The sequence below is a fragment of the Ricinus communis genome, chromosome 5 (assembly GCF_019578655.1).
Source record: "Ricinus communis isolate WT05 ecotype wild-type chromosome 5, ASM1957865v1, whole genome shotgun sequence".
In the NCBI taxonomy this organism is placed as follows: Eukaryota; Viridiplantae; Streptophyta; class Magnoliopsida; order Malpighiales; family Euphorbiaceae; genus Ricinus; species Ricinus communis.
Genome location: NC_063260.1, coordinates 10529965 through 10554588, shown reverse-complemented (window position 1 = coordinate 10554588; position 24624 = coordinate 10529965). Strand labels below are relative to the sequence as shown.

Here is a 24624-nt window from a genome sequence, read left to right as displayed (position 1 = left end):
GCATCAACAAAATAATGCATAAGAACCCAAATAGCCTTATTTCAAAATGTTTCCTATCTCTTACTTAGTTTTTACCTTTAAAAAATGTGTAAGAAGCCAAATATTAATAATTTAATATTTAGAATTTTCTTCGATAATTAAAATAATAATTCAAGAAAATAAGTTTAAAACAAATCTTCATATATCTAAATAAATCAATCGAAATCAACTAAATATCAACAATACCAATAATGTTAAAATCAACAAACTAATATCTTCTAACATATTTGTTATAGGCTCTTTCCTAGATTTAATTATGTACACAAGAATGTTTCACATATGTTATTGTCGATAACATCTAATTTAGCAAAGAAATTTCTCATAGACTTACAGAAGACAATAGGATTCTTTGCTAGAAAGGCCCCATAGGCAGCTTCAGATTCTTCCTTCAATGCATTCAGTTTAGAATAATATTGTGCCTCACGCGTGCTCTTTGTTGTATCCTAGAATAGTTTTTTGAATTGAGGCTCAAAGTACACTTTCTTCCAGTTGGCTTAAATATGCCTAGCACAATTTTTGTGCTTTACCATAAGAGTCAGTTCATGTAATCAATAAGTGTAAAACATAAAGAAAAATCTCAAATGACATCTACCTTTTATTGATCATTTATGAAGCACCATTCTAGGCTATCATACAATCCAAGTTTTTGAAATAAGATCTCAAAAAACTAGGTCCAAGTCTGCTCATTTTTCCTCTCTACCACTGCCTATGCTATAGGATACATCTTATTATTAGCATCCTTAGCAACATCAGCTAACAGTGCTCCTCCTAAAATAGTTTTTAGGAAGTATGCATTGAAATCCAGCATGCTTCTACAGCTACCATGAAACTCCATTTTCAATGTACTAAAACCAATATATAATCTTTGAAATACACAATTACCCTTATTATCTAGTTCGTTCTTCAACTCAAACCTCCTTTCTTTTATCAATTCTTTGTAATTCAGCAACATAAAAACCTATGTTTATTATAATGCTCTTGAAAAGTTCCCATAAACTTGTTAAGAGCTTTCTACTTAGCTCTATAATAAGTTATTAAGGTTATATCAACATCAAACTTTAATTTCACATCATCTTTCATCTTTATCGCATTGTAATTAGGATTCCTCTTAAACACCAAAAATTACTCGTTACTTAACTACTCAAATGTTACCTGCCTATTAGTAGGTTCTCTAACATAGTTATGAGAATCTCCTAAGGTCTTAATGACAAAGATTTTCTCATCCTAAAGCTTGGCAGTATACAACCTCCAAGGGGAACCAAGAACACCTTTGGCATCTAACTTTCCACTTCCACTCCTATGCCAATAAATATTGTCTCATTGATAATTACCCACCTCTTAATTCTCTCTCTGCACTAATCACCATCCTTAAACCTCATACTAAACTCAAAATCAACTCCTTATAATCATAGTTTGGTGCATATACCTTAGCTTTGATTCTCGTTTTCCTATATAGGGTTAAGTCACCCTCTTTACTTAAAATCAGTGTAATAACACTATCATCTGAAGAAATATATTCAGTGTTATACCCATTTTCCTTCTACTGAGCATTTATTTGTTCTATTGTGTTATTTATAGCTTGTCTAAAATCAGCAATTATATTTCTCTTTGCAGCTTCTTTTTTGTCCAACTCTTGACTGTATCTGAATTCTTCCAAGGTGGTGCACTTGTTGCTTCATCATATCTACTCTTAATTCTATCATGCAATCTTGCCCACCTTAAATGCCTTATTGCTTATAAGTGCTCCTCATCCTTAGAAGAGAAGTCATCATCTTCAACGTTGTCATCAATTTCACTTTCTTGAGTAAGTTCATATTCTTGATCTTCACTGTCACATCCACTCCCCACAATAACTCTCTTAATTTGTTGCACCTCAATATCATGAGAACCTGCCTCATTCGCAGTACCTCCAATATCAGAACCTTCAACTCATGCATACTCTGCATCCTTATTCTTACTATCCACTTCTATTGCATCATCATTATCTCTTGCATACCTTGCATTCCCATTTTCATCAGCATACTCCACAACCAATTCAATCTCCACATAAACAGACACAATTCTATTCCTAATATACTGCATCATAGTCATCATTAAAGAAATAATGCACACAACTTATTTAGATCCATGTATGACATTCTTATTATCTTTGCATAACCTAAAGATTTGACATCACTCTCAATATCAAAATAACCTGTCCTATCTAGATTACAGTTTCATATTTTAACCATCTTCCCACCAACATATGAAATGTCATTTTTGTCCTTATTAAACACCTTCCCATGGTGAAGTTCAGTTGTATACAAATCTACTCTGCATATTTAGGAAAATTAATATTATTAAACATCTTGTTAACAACTTGTTTAATATAAAGTCTGACATCCATTGATAAAATATCCAATTAAAAGCATATTATTTCTAACTTACGAAACCCTAACCATCCATTCAAAAAGCATACTATTAATAAATTTTAAAAATCTAAAGATATACTTATTTTAAGCTTACAAACACCATTGTCAACCCAACATGAGTTAAAAATTAAAGATTCAACTAAATATACCTGTCGATATTGTTGTCATTTATGGAAATAAAGCTACAAAATGCAGAATTAATGGCGGGACCACAAACAGTTAAAAATTTAAACAAGAATCTTTAATCAAAGGGTGCAAACAAACACATGTTATCAAACAGCCATAATTGAAGGGACCACAAACACTAGCTTCAATCAATGTTCCTTTTTGTTTATAAAGTGTAAATTGTTAAAGTTAGGATTATGGTTAATTTATAATTCATTTTAGAAAAGACAACAATTGCCTTTTTTTGTGTTTTCATAAGTTAAATGATGAGTTTTGATGCTAGCAAGTGAGTCAGTAATAAAATGCTGACTGAAATTTATTTATTTTTAATCCACATTAGCATTAAATTACCAGTTTTGGTCAACCCTTCGTCGCACAAGCTTTTTTTTGAAAAGAAAAATTAAGCTTGGATCTTTTTTTTAAAAAAAAAAAAGTGATACTATGACCTAAATTTGTTAAAAACTTTAAAATTCAGGTTTTTTTAGATAATTGGGTCTATTATTTATAATTAAAATAATTATAATCATCCTAAAACACGAAAATAAACCAATAGTACTTCATAAATGTTAGATCAAGAAAGTTGAACTCTAATGCTATGTTTAGTTTAAATCCATAAAAGAATTCATTTCATTTAAGAAAAAAATATGAGAGAGAAGATAAAATAAAAATGATAAAGTTAAAAGAGATATTTTGGTGTTATGAAATGTATTGACTTACTAATATGGAATTCATTTGAGAATATTACCTATTTTATTAGAATTTAGTTTAATATTAACTAATTCCACATAAATTTGATTATGTAGAATACTAGATTAATTTTCACTATATTTAAAGTATATAAATTTTAGATTCATAAATAAATTCCATAAATATTATGGATTTCAACCAAATATTATGTAAACAATAAATAATTGGAGAGCAAATACACTCCAAGAGTAGAAACATCTATTGCTACAACTCCCATTGTTTTCATTCGGTCATGATACATAATTTTCTATTTAATGGTGATAGTCATTTACGTTCATTTATTTAAGGCGGGATGTATAATTAGCGATCTAAGCTTTAATTATTTAATTATTTTAATATTTTAATTTTAAATTTAATTAACAAATATCTAATCCTATTATTTGTAATTTTTTAAATATATTTTATTTTTAACTTTTAATTTAAATTAACGACACTTGTAATGCATAATAAATTAGACGTATTAAATGAAATATATAACAAAAAATATTTAAATATAAAAGAAATAGGGAAAAGTATTACATAAAAAAAATTAAAATGCTAAAGGAAAACCAAATAACCAAAATTTATTTATTTAAAGGCAAGGCAACTCAAATAATATTAATAATACTGCCTAATACTAACAGCATCCATAATAATTTATACTCTTTAAATATGTAATCACTTTATTAGTATTATACTATTGTTACTATAGATTATATTTTAAAAAGCATAATAGTATGGACCCAATCAAATCACATATTTATTTTAATAATTTATAATATTATAGCCCATTATTTGATAAATTTCTAGCATTTTCGTCCATAATAATGAAAAAAATAAAAATAAAAGTATCTCTATTTTGAATGAAGGGGTAGAAAATTTTGAATAAAAACATAAGAATTGAAAATTTTAAATAAATTATCGCTTTTTTATAGATAATTTTTATTTAAAAAAGCTACCATTGCAATTTTATCACGGGAGAATGTTAAACATAAAAGAAGTCACTTCACGATCGTGGCTTACTTGTCTAAATTTACAACAAATTAATTATGACTTAAAAAAAAGGACAAAAACCTGTAAAAAGTAGCCCATTCTGAATGTAATCAGTACTATAAATAGAATCCACACTATGAATAGAGTATAATAGACATAGAATGAAGGGTAATGCATCCTTCATTACGCTCCATTGTAAATTCCTTAAATACTAACCTTCTTCATTACTTTTGAGTTACAAATGAAGAAAAGAAATTCAAACTTAAAATCTTATTTTAACTGATAAATATATCTATTAATAGACTAAATTCTAAAAATGAGATATGTAACTACTCGGATCATTTCCTAAACAAAATATAAGAATATGAAAACAAAAATATATGTTTTGTTGATATTAATTAGGGAGCAAAAAGAAGGAGAAAAGAAATGTCATTATCTTGATGATGAGATGGCATGTCCATTTTGCAACTATGGTATCATGAGGGGGAAGTACCATAAAATCACAGTAAGAAATGTCAAAACTTGCAGCCTCACCTAAAATTGTTGTTGTCAAATGTATAAGACTATTAGATAAAAATAATTTAATGATTTCTTTTTCTTTCATAAAATGTTTTTTTTTTTTTGGTTCAATCCAAATCCTCACATTCATTTCTCCTTTCAAGTGAGTGGCCAATTTATTAATTTATATTATTATTTAGAGCAAGCAAAGAAGTCTATTAATTCCAGGGTGAGGGACTGCCATACCACCTCAACATCAATTCCCATTCAAATTACCAACTGCTTTGGTCCGATTTAAATTTTTTAACTGTAAGTTTCAATCTAATCCGTTTAATTTTTACACTACGATAAGAGAGTAATCGGAAAGTAATGTGTCTAAATTAGTACTCGCAAGTTCACGAACCGTTGCTATAACAAGGATAAGTTCACCACAGAGTCGAACTCTTAAAAAACTATAAGTCACTTATTATAAAAACTAATTATCAACACAAAACAATAGAAGTAAATCTAAACACTTTAAATCAGTTTTTTGGAATAATATTCATAAAATAAAATAATTAATCAATAAATAAAAATAAAATACAAATGCTTATAATTTAAAACTATATGCTAAAGATAGTATTTAGCCTAGTCATTTATTTAGTAATTTCTTTGTTTTACTTTAAGTCTAGATTTAATGAATGAGATGGTAATGTGTTTTTTCTTTTAGTCGCTCAAACTAATGATGCAATTAAAGCTTCTTATACCTACATAGATTAAAGCAAAGTTAGTGTCTCTAATACATTCAACCTAAATATGTTCATAACAATTACTATTGCTAAATTAATATGATGGTTAACTAACAATAATAACTGAAACTAATAAAGATATGAAGGTAAAGAAATTATTCATTAAATAAATAAATAACAAGATTTATACAAAAGTAAAAAGGCTAAACTAAATACTTATGAAAACTAACTTAACATATTTAACCCAATAATCATGGTATTAATAGAAAAACATAAAAATAAAGTAAAAGCTCCTTCTAGATCAAGAATTTTTTCAAGTAGAGAGATAATTGATCCTCACTCTCCACTTTTTAAAAAGCTCTTTAGATTTTAAAAAGAGTAATAAAAACTAAACTAAAGTATTTATGGAAGAACTGTAAAAAATAATAGTGAACAAATGCAGAAAGCCGATAGGAGAAAACTCTCCTCCTTAGTATAACAAATCTCCACTACTTGTGGAGATTCCTTTTGCAGAATCTTTCTTTAAGCACAATATATCTAATAGTTATCACTTAACTATCCTGAATATAATAAATAATTTAAAAATAGTTATCCATAATAACTGATTAATTTCCCCTTATGGGCCTTTATATATTCGGTTAGGCCTTACAATCGTAATCCATGCATCTTAATTTTAGATTTTTGACGGCAGCAGTCCTATTTAAGTCCATTATTGAATATTTTGCTCTATATTTTCCTCTCTTGATTAATATTACCTGAAAATAGATAATTAAACTTAAGTGAGATAAAAATACATATTCTCACCAAATTATATATATATATATATATATATATATATATATATATATATATATATATATATATTATACTATTAACGTACTAAACCATCCTAAATATATATATATAATTTGGACCTATTATAAAAAAATTCTTTTTATAGAAAATTAATTACACTTTAACTTATGAAAAGCATTACAATTCCATTAATTATTATTTTTTATTTCTATATTTTTAAAATAAAAATTTAAATTAATTTTTAATAATTATTTTTTACCAAACACAAGAGCTCGCTTCAACTTCATTCTTTTTCTTTCAAAATACCTTCCCTCCTCTCTTCTTTTAGAATTTTAGCCGAGTCCATAAATAATAAAAAGCATATATTATATTTTTAAATATAAATTTTTTAAGAGAACTAAATTTGTGAGACAAGTCTCAAATTAATAGCACTAGTTATTTACCCATGCGCTACACAATCATTATTATTATATGATTATAAAATTAAGTTTATAATGAATTTTGTAATATTTAATCATTATATTTAGAAAATAGCAAGTTAGATATTTTTAATTTCTTCTCTAACTTTTTAGTATTTTACGATTTTATTACTATACTAATATAAAATCATTTTAAAAATATTTATTAACTAATTCTAATATTATATAAATCAATATCAATATAATTGCTATTACTATCTTTTGAAATTAAAAATTAATTCATTCGTTTATATAATTTTTAAAATATTACTATCTAAGAATAGAATCATATTTAATTAAAAAATTAATTTATTAGTTAATATAATATTAAAATATAATTAATATACTATTTATAAAATAATTATTATCTAATTAAAAAATTAATTTATTATTAATGTATTACTTCTTATTTATTGTTTAATTAAAAATATAACTTATTAATTAATAAATTAATAGAAAAATTATAAAATTATATATAAATTTAAATTTCATATATCAAAAATAAATACATATATCAAAATAAAAATTTTACAAGAATATATTTAAATTTTAAAAATTAATATATATATATTGTGAAACACGGAAAGGCAAACAGACTTTTTCGAATTTAAACCTGTGGTAAGCTTAACAAAAGTATATGTCTAAGTCTGAATTTATTTGAACGGTCCCAGACGATAATGCACACATACCCAAGTCCAGGCCCACCCAATTGATGTTTCTATCTGATGGGCGGGTAGTATCCATGAGGAAGCTCGTGTGCCTAAGGGACACGTTTATATTCTTTGATAAGAAGTTATCTTTTAGACGATGAATTCATCACATTCATACCTTTCGTGTTTTCAGTTTGTTTCTTCTTCATTCATGTAATATGAATCCAACCAACAGATTGTCACTCATACAAACAAACATGAATGCTGATGAAATCGTTCCGCTACAATTTTAACTAAGTTTTCGAATTTCATCACATATGTACTGCTATACATCTATATATTAGCAGTTATACATCAGTATTGTATTATGTTGCTTATGATTAAGCATAATCATTTACAAATAACGAAGGAAATAACTATAGTTTATTTACAATATTTGACAAATCCTTTAACGTATGGAATTTGTGCTAATTAATTAATTTTCTCTCTGTGCATTTTCATGTTAAACTAAGTAAATCCCAACTTGAGAATCTTAAGAGAAAATCCTGATCCCCATTTGCTTTACCAAGAGGCAATAATAAGCATATAGAATTGATTGTACATCAGGAAAATGCAATTCCTTTTTTCTTTTTTTTTATCTTTTCTTTTTTAATGAGGAAAAGAAAGGATATTTTTGGATCCCACTTAACCACACGAAACTTCCATTTCATATAAATGAATGGCCCCTCCTTATAAGTATAAGTAGAGTCTAAGGAAGAATCATCCAATTTTTTCTTTAATTCTGGAAACAAAATGGCAATTCCGTAACTTCCCAAAAAGCAATCCCTTTTGTTTGTTCATTAAAGTTCATACAACTTGGTGCTATAAAATGCTAAAAGGTTGCCAATCTCTCATCATCACCTTGCAACAATATAAAACCCAGCAAAAATATTAGCAGAAAAAAATAAAAATGAGTCATGGAAGTAACTCTGGTACTGCATCTGCACCTTCTGTTAATGGAGGATTCCAGCACTGGAACTCTCCTGTTCCTTACCTCTTTGGCGGGTTAGCTCTGATGTTAGGACTCATCGCCATGGCATTAATGATTCTAGCTTGCTCCTACAAGAATTCATCACCATCCAATAATTCATCACCTAGAGATCATCAGGCGGCTGAAGAAAAATCTCGTCATGATCATAAAAGAGCCGAGTTGCAGATGGAGATGGAGCCAAAGATTGTGGTTATAATGGCTGGTGATCACAACCCTACATACTTTGCTAAGCCAGCAGTTCCTTTGCACTTGCCAAAGTATGAACAACAAGTTTGACCACCTTTTCATGTATATATATATATATATATAATTTTCTTTTCCTTTTCTTGGTTTTTCCTTTATAAAATTCTTCCTCACGATTCTCTTTCTTTTTTTCCCTTTTCCTGGTTTCTTTTGTCTAGTTCAATTAGAATTTTGTTGTTGTTGTAGTTATCGGAAATATGTACATGTAAATTGATGGGAGCTCAAGAAAAATCTCTGTAAAGTGATATTTTGATGAATTATTTTCTATTCTTAATTTGTCGTGCCTCCTGGAAGAAGAAAAGTCCGTCAAATTAAAGAATGTGAATATGTAATATGTTTAAAAAGGATTATTGAAGGAAGAGAGAAAAGAAAGGGTGTGGACATGAATAGCTATTAATCATGTTTCAGCTAACCAGTTCGAACAGGTCGAGCCTAATACTTGTCTCGATCTTTTAATTTCGAAGAATTTATGGTTATTTTTTGTCTGAGTTTGATTTATACCATGATTGCTAGAATGGATGTAATACATAGTATTGCTGGATCAGTAATATCTTCTTGACTATTTTATATTTGGGCAATGATTATAGTATTTTTCTTTATAACTAAGGGTCAGAAATAGTTAAATAAATTTAATTGGATATTAGGGTATGCATAAATTATAAGCATGGAGAATCTTAAAATCATTCATAAGATGATTTGGTAAGGAAATGAGAATAATGGATGTGGCCGCAGTATAATCTCTAACTTGGAGTAATTGATTGTGAAGATATGCTCGTCTTGCGTACGTCTTTTATGACAATAAAGTGCGAAACAGAAGAAGAAATGAAATTGCAGGGAAACAGCCCATGACGATGTTGAAGAATTAACATTAACACTCACGTGTAGAGAGTTATGGTAATGGAAAATTCTTGAATACTTTATAGGTTAAATTTATAGATAATTGACGTTACTAGGATTCAAGAGTGTGTAAATGAGATGGTAAAGATCCCTTCTAACTTAATTAAAATTTCGAGTTCAAAACTTATATATGCAGCTGCATTCTAAATTAAATTTAGATGTATATAATCTGATACCCTCTAATTTAAATTTAAATATGTATAAAATTCATTTAATATTAAATACTTTTATATCCAATATAAATAAAAATTATGGAACAAAAGATAGCTTTAACCTAGTTTGGAGAACATAAGAAGGAGTCCATTATCGGTCCAATCTGTCAGAAAAAAAAAATTGAAGACAAGAATTCTTTTGTAGAGGATCACTTAGTTAAGAATTATGGATAAGTAGAAAGTGAAGAATGAGAAATTTCCGTAGTGTGACATCAATATCTTTTAAAAATAATAATAATAAATTTCTGGGTCATTATCAACCACATCATATATTATATGATAGATATGATTGGAAATGGAAGAGAGAAATCTTCCAAGGTTTCACACTACGATGATCCAATGATGTTAAGACTTATTTTTTACTTTAAGAATGAGAAATAATTAACTTCTGCCATGAGTTTGTGCCATGCTGGGCATATAAAGTCCTTAATGATAGACTAAGGACTAAAAGAAAAAGAACAAAAATAATAATAATAATAATAATAATAATAAGAAATAAAAGAAAAGCCTTTCAAAATCTTTTTTTAGTATTACAATGAAACTAAATTATATTTGAATAAATAAGTTGCACGAAGATTTTAAAAATTGATTTATTTAGATTTTATTTAAAGATAATATATATATATATATATATATATTTTATGTTCTAGCTTTTCATTTTTTAAATTTTTTTTAAAAATTTTATATTCTTATATTGTATCTTCTTCTTTCTTTCTTTTCCATTTCCCTACAATCTATACAGATACTATCCTAATTCTTCCATATGTTGGGGCGCAGCTCGACCACTAAGCTAACTCATTACCATTGCATTTATAAAGTATGATCCAGACGAACTCAAAAGTAGGGTAGGTTCGCATCAGCACCTTCACCTTCGTCACCGAAAAGCAGCATCGAGAAATTTGGAAGTGGATCAGTAATGTATAAAAACTTACACATAGCACATAAGCTTGACTTACCCTAGTCTTTAATTAATTCTTTAGTCTTCAATTATCCAAAATAGTCATGAAATGGCATGAAAAGGTGACTGAAGTTGTTCTAGTTACTCTATTTCCTTGTATTGTTAGCCAACTATCCTTGACAAACCGAAGAAAATTACTTAGCAGTTGTTGCTTTTTTTAATCTTCATTGCTGGATAAGGTTAAAATAGATGTGGCCACTCGGAAATGTTATTTTAAATTACTGCTAGTATTGGGAGACAGAAATAATCTTAAAGGGGCGTCAGTGTACATGGAAAGATGTGGAACAGACAAAGGAGTAAGTATTAAAAAGATGTGGGAATGTGAGTTTTCTTAAACATGGAAATAAGTCTAAAGAGAAGTGCATTTCTGCATCATCACTGATAGCAATTTCCACTGGCTGGTTAGGTCATATCCAATTTATTTAAAAATATTTTCAGTTTCTTGGGCTCTTCTCATCCTTGATGTTGATGGTAATGGATACAATTCCCATCTCTTTACCTTCCTCTTATGGTTACACATATGATGCTAGATTATAGTCATCAAGCCTATATGCACTCATGTTTTGCTAAATTTTATATGTATGGCAATAATAATAAAAATCACATTTTATAATAATAAATTTTATCTGCGTTTTATTGTAATTTTATTTTACATAATTTATATCCACCTATATATGTATATAAATTTAGAGCAATTCGAAATTTAACTTTAATCTTTTAAGTCCGATACATCTAAATTTAAAATTTAATAAAAAAATTAAAATTCATACTCAAAATAATTTCAATTTGAAACTGAATATAAAATGTTTGGATCTAAAACGGCTTAAAATAGAAGTTATTCAAAACTCAAGATATATAGACCCAACATAATCTAATTTAAAATCTAAAAAGACCCGAAATATAATTTTTGTTAAAACAAACATATTTTTTTGTGAAATTTAATTATCATATAAATAAGTAATAATTTTGATACTAATTTCTTAAAAATATTTATTTTCAATTAAAATTTTAAAAAATTTATCTCCAAATTTATAATCTATTAATAATATTAATAAATTGTTAATCATTAAAAAGAATAATTAGCTTGAATTCATATGGATAATATATCATGAAAGAAAAATGTTAATGAATAATCAAAGAAAATAATATGAGTTAGAAAATAGATCTTTGGTTTTGTTTTCTTGCAAATTTAACTTAATTATTATATTAAATTTATAGAAAAAGAAAAATTGAAATTTATGATGTTAATTTACAAGGAAAAATATGAGATTGAAAATAAAATTATACTAATTAATATATGGTTTTAATTTTTTTGATACACAGCATATAATTTTAATTTGGTCTTTTAATAAGATTCAAAATTAATTAAATGAATTTGATGCTGACACTATCTTAAATTTAAATTTTACGTTATTTCTTATGTAAACTAAATAATTAAATAAATTATTCTTAAAATAAATAATGAACTTAATTTCATAGGTATTTTGATATTGATATTTTAGAATCTTAAAATAAGATAATTTGCTCACCTTTACAGTGGAAACAATACTATTTATAAAATTAGAAATATTTATTCTTAAAGCACCATTGATTCCACATTTTCACATTGCTTTTGATTTGGGCGAATGGGCTAATTTAACAAGTCCATTTAATTTATAAACTAATACGTAATAAAACCCTTAAAAAGTTTAAATCATGTGGCACTAAAACTATAAATATCTTGTTACTTTTAAAAAATAATATTTTTATTCCTAATATTTATATGCTATTCCATAAAATAGTCTTATTATTGGTTATATATTAGTTCAAAATATGCAAAGTTGGTCAACAATTTGAATTATTATTTCTTTTAAGTACTAAAGTGTTGTTCTACAATACAAATATCAAAGACTAATTTGTTGTTTAAAATTAAAACAAAAAAAAAATCAGTGATTAAGTTGTAAAATAGTATATATACTTTTTTTTTTCAATTTATGCTTCACTAATAAAAATATCAATACCAATAAACAGCAGTTTGAAGTGAGGGATTAAAAATGTTATTTTTAAAATATAAAAATAAAATAATAATAATAATAATAAAATGTGTAAATATGAATTGACTAGCAAGTCCATATCCCTAATGTGAATTGATTTGATCATCCAAGAAACAAACAGTTAATTATCACTATCAATTTGGTCTTCCCAACTCCAGTCAATACATAATTTCCAATGGGCTACAAATAAATATTTATATTTCAAGAGACTTCATCATTAGTCACATATTAGTAATAAATTGATAATCTTATGAACAAAATGGGATGTGAACTAAGTATAGTGGGTGTTTATGTTCAGTCTTTGCACTTAAATTTCTTAGTGGGAAGCATACCCCAATACACTCATTATATAAACATTTTCTCAACAACAATAAATTTGTGCCCTCTCCAACACAATCTTGCAATATGTGACCCACATAAGAAAAATATACATATATATATGTTTTCAAACTACAAATTTGCAAGACAATTAATGATGGCATGAAGGAAGGAACATGCACTTAATCTAACATGGATTTCAAATTATAAATATGTTTAAAGTGTTCATAAAATGGCAATATTGGGTAGGTGGATGCGGCCATGGAGTTGCAACATCAACTATATACTAAAATCTTGTATATGCCCCAATGTTGGATTCGATCATCATTTTCTCGAAAACTATCATCACTTGTCACTTGGGTTTGCCCAACTTGGGTCAATCTTCCAATGGGCTACGTATATTTCAAGAGGTATATAATTAATACTTGTGGCTTGACTTGAATTTTTAGAAATATTCAACGTTATGTTTTGATTTAATTTCTATGATTTGCTTTTCTTTTTTTTATAATTTATTAATTTCTTTATCCACATATATTGCATATAAATATTGATTATTTGATCCGTTATCACTTAAACAATAAAAAATAATGAATTTATATAATTTAATTTAACATTATAATTTTACAAGTTAATTTTTCATTTATTATTTTCATCATTTTAATATGTTATTTTAATTTTTTATTTATTATATTGATATTAAATTAAATATGTAATTAATATTAAGAATATAATTAATGTACTTTTCTTAAGATTATTAATTATTGAATATTTAAGAAGTATTTTGTTAGTTAATATATAATTAAGAAGTTACTTTTTAGGATTAGAATTATTATTGATTTAAAATTCTAATAAAATTAGACTCTAATAATTAAACATTTACTAAATAAAATTAATTAATAAATATTTTAAAATAATTTTTGTACTATTGAATTAATAAAATTTTAAATATTAATTTTAAAACATACACTTAAAAGTTTAATTTATTATTATTTCTAAAATATCATAAATAATTATAAGATATTAAAATTTTTATTCAATTAATTTAATCTATAGATTCAATTTATATTACTATTTAGTTATAACAATATTAACAATTGTACAACTGGTAAATATTACATGTTAAAATTTTATTATTGCTATTTGCTATTTGTTGAGTATTACTTAGGCTGCCACCAATAATACCGGTAGTAGCTAATCTATCTATCTAAAGAATTACTTTCTAATCATTCTTATATATATTAGTTTAATTATATACTTCTAACTAGCATTTCTGAGCATTGAGTCCTTAATCTCTTCATGATAATTGCATTTATTTATATGCATATGTTTGGTGTTGTGATGGAATCATGGTTGGTCGTCATTTTCAAACATAAGTTATTCTGTTTTATACTGTTTATATTAAAAGAATTAATTTAAATTTTATATAATTGGTGCTTATTTATTGAATAATAAAATCTCATTGAATTTAATGCTTAACATTGTACTAACATTGACCTATCATATAATTTTAAACATGAGAGGATCTTAATTTTTATTATTTTAAGACTCGATAAAGGGTAATAAAAAGAAAATCTCTTATTTCAATAATAAATAAGGTGATTTTGAGTGAGATTTTTAAATTTTTTAAATTTCTTTTTAAAAGAACAAGAGAACACATGTAGATAGACAATTTCCCTCTTCTTTTTTTGAAATCTAATAAGGTTAATTAAGATAAATCAGAATTTAGTACATCAATTAGGAAAGAGGGAACAAAATTCCCACCCCTTGGCTCCAGTCATAGATCTAGTCACACGAGCAAGCCTGTGTGCAGCTAAATTCATTGAACGCCTTATTAAATAGATATTACATTCTGTAAAACAAGAAATAAGACTTTTGCAGTCATCTATAAGCAATCCGAAAGCGATAATATAATTGGTTCTAGACAGTAGTGTTGTATGAACAATCTGAGCATCCATTTCAACCTGCAACCTATTCCAATTCTTATCCTTCAGCTAGCTTAATGCCTCTTGCACCCCCATAGCCTCTGCTTCTTTAATAGTGAAGGATCCAATCATTGCTTTTGAGTATCCTCTAATCATGAGTCTAGAATAATCCCAGACAATGTAACCTAAACCAACCTTGCCCTCGTTTTCAAATAATACAGTGTCAACATTGACCTTCAGAACACCAAGAGGAGGTTTTGTCTAGACCATTGTTCCATTAGATACCAAAGCAGGATGTACACTAAATTTAGGCTCGCGAGCATGTTTCCATTCAAACAGCAATATGCTCGCTAGGTTCAACAAGAAACGGCCAGAATTCTCTTCCCATTCCACATCACCTCATTTCTATTTCGTCATAACACCTAGCAAATCATTGTAAAAAGATCACAGTCATCTTGATTATGTCCTTAAAAAAAACATAAAACCAATCAAATATGCTGATTGCATTATCAGCAATGTTTCTCAAACTAGACAATATCCAACATTCTTTTGCAAATGAACAACTTACAAGAATGTGTACAGTCGATTCATGGAAATTGGAATAGACTTGACGGAGTTCATCAGCAAGGACTCTCTTTTGGCGAAGCATGTTCGTTGTTGGGAGACAATTCGCACAACATCGCCACATAAAATTCTTGACCTTGCTAGGAACTTACAGCTTCCAGATTCTGTTCCAAACAGGGTTAGCTTCAATTCTGACTTATCTAGCAATGAGCCTATAGCAACTTTTGACTGAGAACATACCTTTCTTATCACAAGACTAAAACTTAGCATCTTTAGTGTTGCGATGGTTGAGAGAAATTTGCTTGATAAGCATTTGATCTCTATTACTGAAAAAAATATCAGCATCCTAGCTTTTAGACTCAGTATTGATCAAGTTTGCTACCTTTGCATCTTCAAGTCCTTGAGGGATAAAGGAAGTAGTGTATGCATTAGAATCATCAGGTAACCAAGGGTCATATGCCATATTCGGGTGTCTGCACCATCACCAACTCTATGGGCAGCGAGTTGGAGCTCTTACCCAAATACCGTAGAATTTTTCCATCTTTTTAGCTTTAGAATCGTAGAGGAGCTCACAGAACCTATCTAAATGTCCAATTATCCCATAATAAAAATAGAAAGTGGGACGTCTTTTATATTCAAAATTGATCCAGCTCCATTCACCACTAGCTTGCTTGATTTTCATCCTGTGTTTTAATGGCTTTCGTACATCCATGGCCACCCTTATTCACAAATAGCTCCGCTATAACCCATTCAAATTATTTGGATTAGAGGAAACAAAACATCAAAATGAAATTACTTATTGCTTTGCGAATACGTTCTGATATGAACCTATAGGAGAGGTCAAACACATGTATCCACATCTCAATATTAAAAAGAGGAACACTCGCTAGCAAAATGTCCACTCATAACCTGCTAAAAATAAACAAATGTTGATTGAACATCCAAGGACCACCCAATATTACCTGGTCAATATCAAGCTCATGGAGGAATTGAAAAATAAACAGATAGGGCTGAGGTCCTTCACACAGACACCCTTCACCGGCCTTCAAATAGATGCCAATGTATTCTTCATGACAACTACACTAATAACCTTATCTATCAGAAATTGACCCACAAGAAATAATTAGTCACATCCTGCCTCCAATGTCTCCATTTTATCCACTTCCAAACCATCTTCTTCCTCCACAGCTAACGAGATTCGAGCATATTGATTATTCAGAGAATCTATAGGGAATAAGGGGAATGCAAGACAAAGAGCAAATGAAGAAAGACTAAGGTAAAAATGAAAGAAACAAAAGCGTAAATGCTTGTCAATAGACAAGAAAACAAGAGAACTTGTTAAGAGACAAGACCTTCGGTCCTTTTAACATTACACATTTATTAGTTTTATTTTGATAAAGGATATTGAAAAACTTCTCTTTTTTAAGTAAGAAACTATTTATTATGAGTAATTAGTATGATATTTTGTTTGATACTTTCTTACTTCCATTGTTTTCTTTAATAATAATATAAATGATTACAAAAATTCATATTTAGCTTGTTCTTATTATAAATTTTTTAATTTATTTAAGTTCAGTTGTCAATTTTAATTTTAATTTTTCACTTTATAAGTACGGAATTGATATTTTGCATTTTTCACTTTTAAAATTTTATTATTATTTATTTTTATTATATAAAAATGTTTTATTTATAAAATAATGAAATATAATTGAAATTGAAATAATTAAAATAAAACTAAATATAAGATTTAAATGATCGATTTATTTATTTATTTATTTTGTTTTATTTAACTCATGATTTGCTTTGATAGCCTAGTATGGTTGTCTAGTTACTCTAGTGTCTTTCATGATTCTACTCTTTCTTTCTTTTATTGAACTTCTTATAAAAAAATAATTTTTTGTAGTTAAAAACAAAGAAAATGAGACTCAAACTTGAAATATTAATCAAATTAAGCTATGCACTTGCTACCATGCTAAATCTATAAGTACCCCTCTAAGTAATAATTTAAATTGGCTTAAATAGATGGATATAATGGGTTGGGTACTTTCAAATATAAACATAATCCCAATAATAAATTTCCAAAAAAAAAATTATAGTAATACAAATTTAATATATATATATTTGATAAATATAATGCTAATATCTAACTTTTATATTTACTTAAATTATATATTGATAACAGTTTATATCGAGGTCCAAGCTCCTTGAATTTAGCAATGACCAATAGAGAAAGTCCATTTAATTTTTATCTAAATCTAAAGCCTATGGATTTGGTCCATCCTAAGAGAAGACTTTTGGCCATTATCCAAGGTTAGTTAAATAATTTTTAAAAATTATTAGCACGTGAGAAATGAGAAAGTAGGAAGGTGAGAAATCATTTACAAAAACTTCTAGAAGTTGTAAGCATGTTCTTTATGAAATGGAAAGAAGGGATATAAGTGTAAATCAGTGAGAAAGTGGTGAAAGTCCAAACATGTCCGTGAAAGGAGATGAATACATTTAGAGAAAGTTGAGCAGAAACATGGAGTGAAGTGAAATAAAGTTAGAAAGTTGAGAAGAGTAAGAAAATGGTATAAAAGGGAAGTATATCTAATTAAAAAAATTTGTTCATATGATATGAAGAAGGTAGTTGAGCAAAATCAGAAAGTTGACTAAAATAAAGTCAACTTAAGAAGAGTAAGGAAGTGGTGTGGAAGTGAAGCATATACGAAGAAGAAAACGACACATTTACATTATGTGAAGAAGGCAGTTAAGCAAAAGAAGAAAATGAAGTGATCCTTATCAATATATAAAAATGTGGAAAGTAATAATACGTGCTCTCGTGATGGGGAATTAATTGAGGACTAATCTAAGGATAAAAATATTTGAAAAGGATTCTACAAGCCAAGAAAGTCTATAAATAGGCAAGAATCTCTAATGAGCAAATCCCAATCACCGAATCAATTAAATACAAAATAGACACAAAAACTTTATCTTTACATTTATTTTTAGATTAGTCCAACAATCTTTAATATTAATTACAGTACATTCAAGTCTTTAAGTATTTTTCTGTGATTATTTATATCCTATAAATAATTTTTATACAATTAAATTTCTAAAGCTTTCCAGTTATTGTTTCAACATTCATTTATTATAATTAAGTTCCTTAGTTCATATAATTACATTATCCCTCTTAGTTTACAGTTTTTGTAGCTATTAACTTTATTTCTCAAGCTCATTTTTACATTTCTAACTTCTTAAATACATATTCTTAGCTAATATTTTCTTTTACATTCCTATCTTTTAACTTATTAATTAGCTCTACAAAGTGTTTTGGTAATATGTATAAACTTAGCTAAGAATCCAAGATAATCTAAGTTTTTTTATTACCTACACAATCATCTCGATTAAAAGTCAAATAGTCATACATTTTATATTTATTGCATCAATTGTATTTATTTAAAGTAATCAGCCTTTGACATGCTCAATAGTTAATCACACGTGAAATAGATGAAATACTAGCAAACAATAACATTATAGTAATGCTTAATGCAATAACATATTATAATATTTTTATATTAAATAGTAATTTTAATTTTAAAAATTATATTAGTTATATTTTTAATATTAATTTATATAATATAATTAATAAATTAGTAAATTATTATCTTTTATACTATTGTTAATTAAATTTTATTAAATTAAAATATTATATATTTAATAAAATATTAATTAGATATTATGTATATAAATATTTTTAGATAAATATTCAATTTAAATTCTGAAAATTAAAAATGTTTTATAAAAGGTGGTCTGTATAATAGAAAGAAACGCAACGCAACAGCAAAAAGTACAACCGGCTAACTTCAAATGACCATATAGCCTCTTACTGTTATAAATAACTACGAAAAAGACATTGACAAATTCAAACGGCCATCAGCTCAAGTCTCTCGCTTCAACAACTGCAATTCCAAAGCTTGAAACCCTAGAATAGACCATAGACAGATCGTTTGAATCACCGCTCTATTTCAGTAGCTGATTTTGGTAATAACATTCTGGTATTGGTAATCGAAGTAAGTTAGTTGTCACTCTTTTTTTTACCAAAGATTGTATCTTTTTCCATTTTCTTCTTTGTTTTCTTGTTTGTTATAAGTTTCTTGATTTACAGGGAATTGTCTGTTGATACGACACTACTACTGAACCCTGCAAAATCATGTTATTTGAGGCAAGAATTAAATTCTAACAATTATGAGATTTTCAAGCATGAAAATTTGACTAAATAAAATTCAACTGAATTCATTTCTTGCTTTTTTAAACTTTCGAAACAAGGGCACAGTTATAATAAACATAGATTGACATTCTCTAGAGAACGGTATATTTCTTAATATTGATTGATAGTTTATGTTCCACTATTATTATTATTGTTTCTTCTTGTTGTTGTTTTTTTTCCTTTCATATTGTGATGAAAGTCTTAAATATAGATTGCTGGTATTCATAATCGTCCTTCTAATACTAAAATGGTGAAAACAAATTTAGTTTGTTGAGTAATCAGTTCGTATCTCATGCGAGTACTATAATTATTAAAGCTAATTATAACCTTTTATGTTTTTTTAGAAAAAGTATGAATATTTTATTAATGAAATTAATAAGTATATATTGATATAAAAGATAAAAATATACATCAACATCAAGAAATACAAGTAAATAAACTTATTCATAACAATCATTAATCGTATTGACGGAGCAATAAATTGTAATTCTGCAAGAAGATTGTATCGCTCGGTGGCACTAAGTCATATATCGACTTTATATATATCTTTTGATAAGTTTGATTGTTTGAGTGTTGGATTTGATTTTTCTTTTCTTTTCATTTGCATAAAAAAAGAGATACTAAGAAATATACTGAGTTGCATTTCTTCTCAGGAAAGCAGAAATAGTGTTAGAGAAGTGAAAGCTGTGTCTTCTATTGGATTCGTAGTGATGTCTGCTGAAAAGCAAAAGGAAGTAGAGGTTCAAGATGAACTTGCTGATTCATTAAACGATCTCTTCGCCAGTGTTTCAACCATGGTCAAAGGTGAAATTCAGGTATCAAAACCCGGAAAACGTTCATTCTATTTTGCTTTTCTTTGGCTCTAAATATTTGCACATTATTATTATTACTTTTAATTTATGTTTATGGTTTTAGGGGACAAACAATCTGTTGGATCTTTTGGAGAAAATGAATCTAAGAGTTGCTGAAGAGTATAAAGGTTTTGGTGATGTGGCTTCTGGGTTGAGGGTTTTCGTGGAGCAGTTGCAGTCAAAAAGTGGCAGTTTTGATGAGTATGTTCAGCAAATTGATACAATAGAGCGGCAAGTTACTGAATTTGAGGCTGTAATTTCAGTGCTTGATCAATATGTATCCATGTTAGAATCAAAAGTACAATCTGTGTACCAACATCCACCATCATAAATAAAAGGGTATATTCTTTGCCGTTTTGAGTTTTTCTTATTTGGATAAAACTGATGTTTCCGTTTGTTCTTTCATGGAAGCTGTTTCGCAATATAGATTCTTGTGCTCAGGATCATAAATTTACAAATGATGGAAGTGAACTTACCTGCAAATTCTGTTGTTTAGCTTCAACATCTTTTGAAGGACTATGTCTCTGTTCGGTACATCTAGTTTTAGTTTTAAAGTTTGTGCTGTAGTTGTTTGTATTCTCTCCTCTTGCTGAGAAGATCTCATCTTTGAAGTCAGCCAAGTCTGTTTCTCTATTGTTTAAAGTTTCATTTCCTACTAATAACAAAGAAAAAGAGCTTCCGCAGCATCAGTGTCTCTGCTGTTGGAGATTGTTAATGTTCAGTATCTCATTGATCACTAATCGCCAGAATGATGCAAGAATATGGATTTTTGATGGCATGTCAAGGTCAGCAGCTCAGCATCCAACTAGAATTAAAAGTGCCTCCATCCTTCACAGTGCACCTTCTGAGTTGTCCAAATAAATTTTCTCCTGTGGGCCTAAAACATTGGCTGCTATTGTACTTCTTGGAAATTTCTCTGATGTTTTCTCTTATTTTTCTTTTTGTTGTTTGCTTTTGTTGTTTGCTTTTGTTGTTTTCCCGTTTTAAATCAAATAGTTTGGATTATGATTTCTCATTCTAAGTCAAAAGTAATCAAAGAGCTGTTTCTTCATTGTCTCTTAATTTTCTTGAACAGCTTATTCGAGCTGTTCTTGTATAATACCCATCTCCCCACCACCCCATTTTGAAACTTTTAGATTTAAATTTCCATAATTGAACAATAGTAGCTGAAATTTAAAAAGAATAAAGAACCCAAAAATTTATTACTTAATGAAGGACCAATCTGTTTCGTGAAACGTGTGAACCTAAGCAATAAGAATTTCAGGAACGTTCCTCTTCAGAACAAAAATGCCTTTGGATAACAGAGCACCAGCCAAAAGCAGGACTCTGTTTTTCATTTCTTTTCGATAATCAGATTTAAAGCCAAAAATAATTAAACCACTTTCATATAGTATGCGTCCGACCGTCAAATCAAAAGGGTCGGTAGTGTCCGGGTAAAGCTTGAATCTCAACTCCCTATGCTAATTCTGTTTATTCAAGAATGCTGTTTTAGATGCTTATTTTATATGGGGATGGAACCCAAAAGGATAGACCAAATAGGTGAAATTCTAGTTTAGTTTTAACACATAATATTTAATGTAACATCTTAAAAATACAAATTATAGATTATTTTATTATATATTAACAACTGATTGATTTTTATTTACAAAGAATACATATACCAAAACTAAATAAATATTTATTCAGATCAAATGATAAATTTTGACTATTTTTATTATATGTCAAATAATAATTAATTTTAAAAAATATTTTATCCAGTCTTGATATCTATTTCTATCTATATACTAAATATATACTAAACAGATGAATGTTTCATATATATTTATTAATTTTAAATGATAAAATATTTATCAATTATTCAATATAAAGTGTAAAAATCTCATGTATATATATTATTTTTTTATTAGTTATGATATACATACCAAATCTAGATAATAATCTAGATTTAGCGAAGTAATTTACTTAAAGAGTATGATACAAATTCAGCTATTATTGGAACTAAAATCTTGATTTGAGAATTGAAATTTGATCTCTTTTTCTTTTATTTATTTATTTCATATGGCATTAAAGTGCTCTTAAATGTTTAAGAATCAATCCATTGTTTTATGGAGACTCTAGCCTTGGACTTCGATACGTATGGGTAACGCGCGTCATTTGGTATCATCACAAGTTTCCCTTTTACGTATTTTCCATCTAAGAAAAAAGAATACATTGTTTAATAATTAATGGTAGTGGGACGCGGCGGTCAGGAAACGCAAGCAAGAAACCACTAATTTTTATATAGTAGGAAAAAGGAGACAAGATTCCACAAAAACCAGATATAGTGCAGACCAAGAAAGAGCCACGCATCCCATCCCATCTCTCTTTCTTTTTTTTTTTTTTTTTTTTCACTTATTCACAATACCAATGGCTTCTTGGTAACTGCACAAAACCCCACTCTTCTCTTTCTTTTCTTTTCTTTTCTTTTCTTTTCTTTGTTCCAATCCATTCTTTACTGTACAACTTTACCTTTATCACTATAAATCCCATCACACTCAGAACACTTTTCATTTCATTCCACAAAAAGAAAAAAGAAAAACAAGAGAGGAGAAGAGATTGGCAATGAGGCCTGTAAGCAACTCTACAACAACTGCTGGATTTTGGCATTGGAGCTCTCCTATGCCTTACTTGTTTGGTGGGTTAGCACTGATGTTGGGTGTTATTGCTGTGGCTTTGATAATTCTGGCATGCTCTTACAGGAAGTCTTTGTCTGATGAATCAAGAGGAGATGGTCATGAAGAGAAACCAGGTGCTAAGCAAGCGGAACTAACGGTGGATTCTGATGAGCCAAAGATTGTTGTTATCATGGCTGGTGATGACAATCCTACTTTCTTGGCTAAGCCTAAGCCTAAGCCTAGGCTTGAGCCTGCAGTTGTTGTTTGCAATTGCCAGAAGATTGAACAAGTTTAGGCTCGCTTTTCTTTCTTTTTGCTTCTTTAGAGCTATTCTTTCTTTTCTTTTCTTTTTGCCTTTTCTGTTCCTTTCGGTTTTGCGGGAATATTATGTAAAATGATGAGCATAAAGAGGATGTACGACAATTTTGTAGGAGAAGAATGCAAATAAAATTCCAGTGATTTATGAATCAAAATGAGATTTTTTCAGATCTCTGTTTCTGTACTCTTTTCTTTTCAGATTCATAGTCAACCCATCAATGAGAGCTATCTTTAATTTGCACAATGTTCAAGGTTTCGCCCTTTGATTGTGAAACCATGGTGGATTAAATAGATACTGAATTACAGGAAACTTAAAATCATTATTTTTCATATTAATGTTTCTTTTAACACTATAAAGAAAAAAAAAAAAGAACTGATTTATATCAAAACTTAATATTCGCCCACAACCATACACAGAACCACAAAAAGCACTCACTAATAGTTCTACAAACAATGGCTACAGTATAAGAAAGATTAGGGTAATGGGTCATGGAAATCAGTAAATAAATCTAATAGTTGCACATGTTCCACCTGCAATACTAGTTTCTTTCTTGACATTTAGTGGTTCTCAGAAAAGCCGGTGCTTGTTTGCACACTCTCCCCCAAATTAGCATGTTATCAATGTTGTTTAATTTCCCGATAGAAAATAAAGGTCTATCAATATCACTTAAATAATAAATTAATTAACAAATTGAAAAATAAATAAAACTTTCTTCCATTTAATACTGTCGTTTTTTTAGTATTTATTCAGATAACGAATATTCAAAAAAATTAATTAAATTAAACTATTTTTTTTATATATTTAAAAATTTATTACACATATTTTAACATAAAAATAAAATAAAAAATTAAAGTATTTTTATTTAAAAAGGGACAGCGTTACAATAGGATAGAGGGACAGTTTTATAAACT

General features: G+C 27.9%; 3 protein-coding genes across 4 annotated transcripts; all 3 read left to right on the top strand.

Moving 5' to 3' along the window:
• The first annotated feature begins 8193 nt into the window (after positions 1-8193).
• On the top strand, positions 8194-9010 carry LOC8286952 (protein GLUTAMINE DUMPER 2). Its single transcript, XM_002539922.4, has one exon. It carries the CDS (start codon positions 8413-8415, stop codon positions 8767-8769), a length of 357 nt encoding a protein of 118 aa, XP_002539968.1. The 5' UTR covers positions 8194-8412; the 3' UTR covers positions 8770-9010.
• A 10512-nt stretch (positions 9011-19522) lies between these two features.
• LOC8263912 (biogenesis of lysosome-related organelles complex 1 subunit 2) lies at positions 19523-21100 on the top strand. 2 transcript variants are annotated; one of them, XM_015726385.3, is made up of 4 exons: positions 19523-19692; positions 19788-19844; positions 20543-20704; positions 20805-21100. In XM_015726385.3, the coding sequence occupies exons 2-4, from the start codon at positions 19833-19835 to the stop codon at positions 21069-21071; spliced, it is 441 nt and encodes a 146-aa protein (XP_015581871.1). In that variant the 5' UTR covers positions 19523-19692; positions 19788-19832; the 3' UTR covers positions 21072-21100. The 2 variants fall into 2 exon arrangements, with proteins under 2 accessions (XP_015581871.1, XP_015581872.1); XM_015726386.3 differs by lacking the exon at positions 19788-19844 and having other exon boundaries at positions 19525-19692.
• A 1829-nt stretch (positions 21101-22929) lies between these two features.
• Positions 22930-23880, top strand: LOC8263911 (protein GLUTAMINE DUMPER 4). The gene has a single exon (XM_002530768.4). The coding sequence runs from the start codon at positions 23342-23344 to the stop codon at positions 23687-23689; it is 348 nt and encodes a 115-aa protein (XP_002530814.1). The 5' UTR covers positions 22930-23341; the 3' UTR covers positions 23690-23880.
• Positions 23881-24624: the final 744 nt, after the last annotated feature.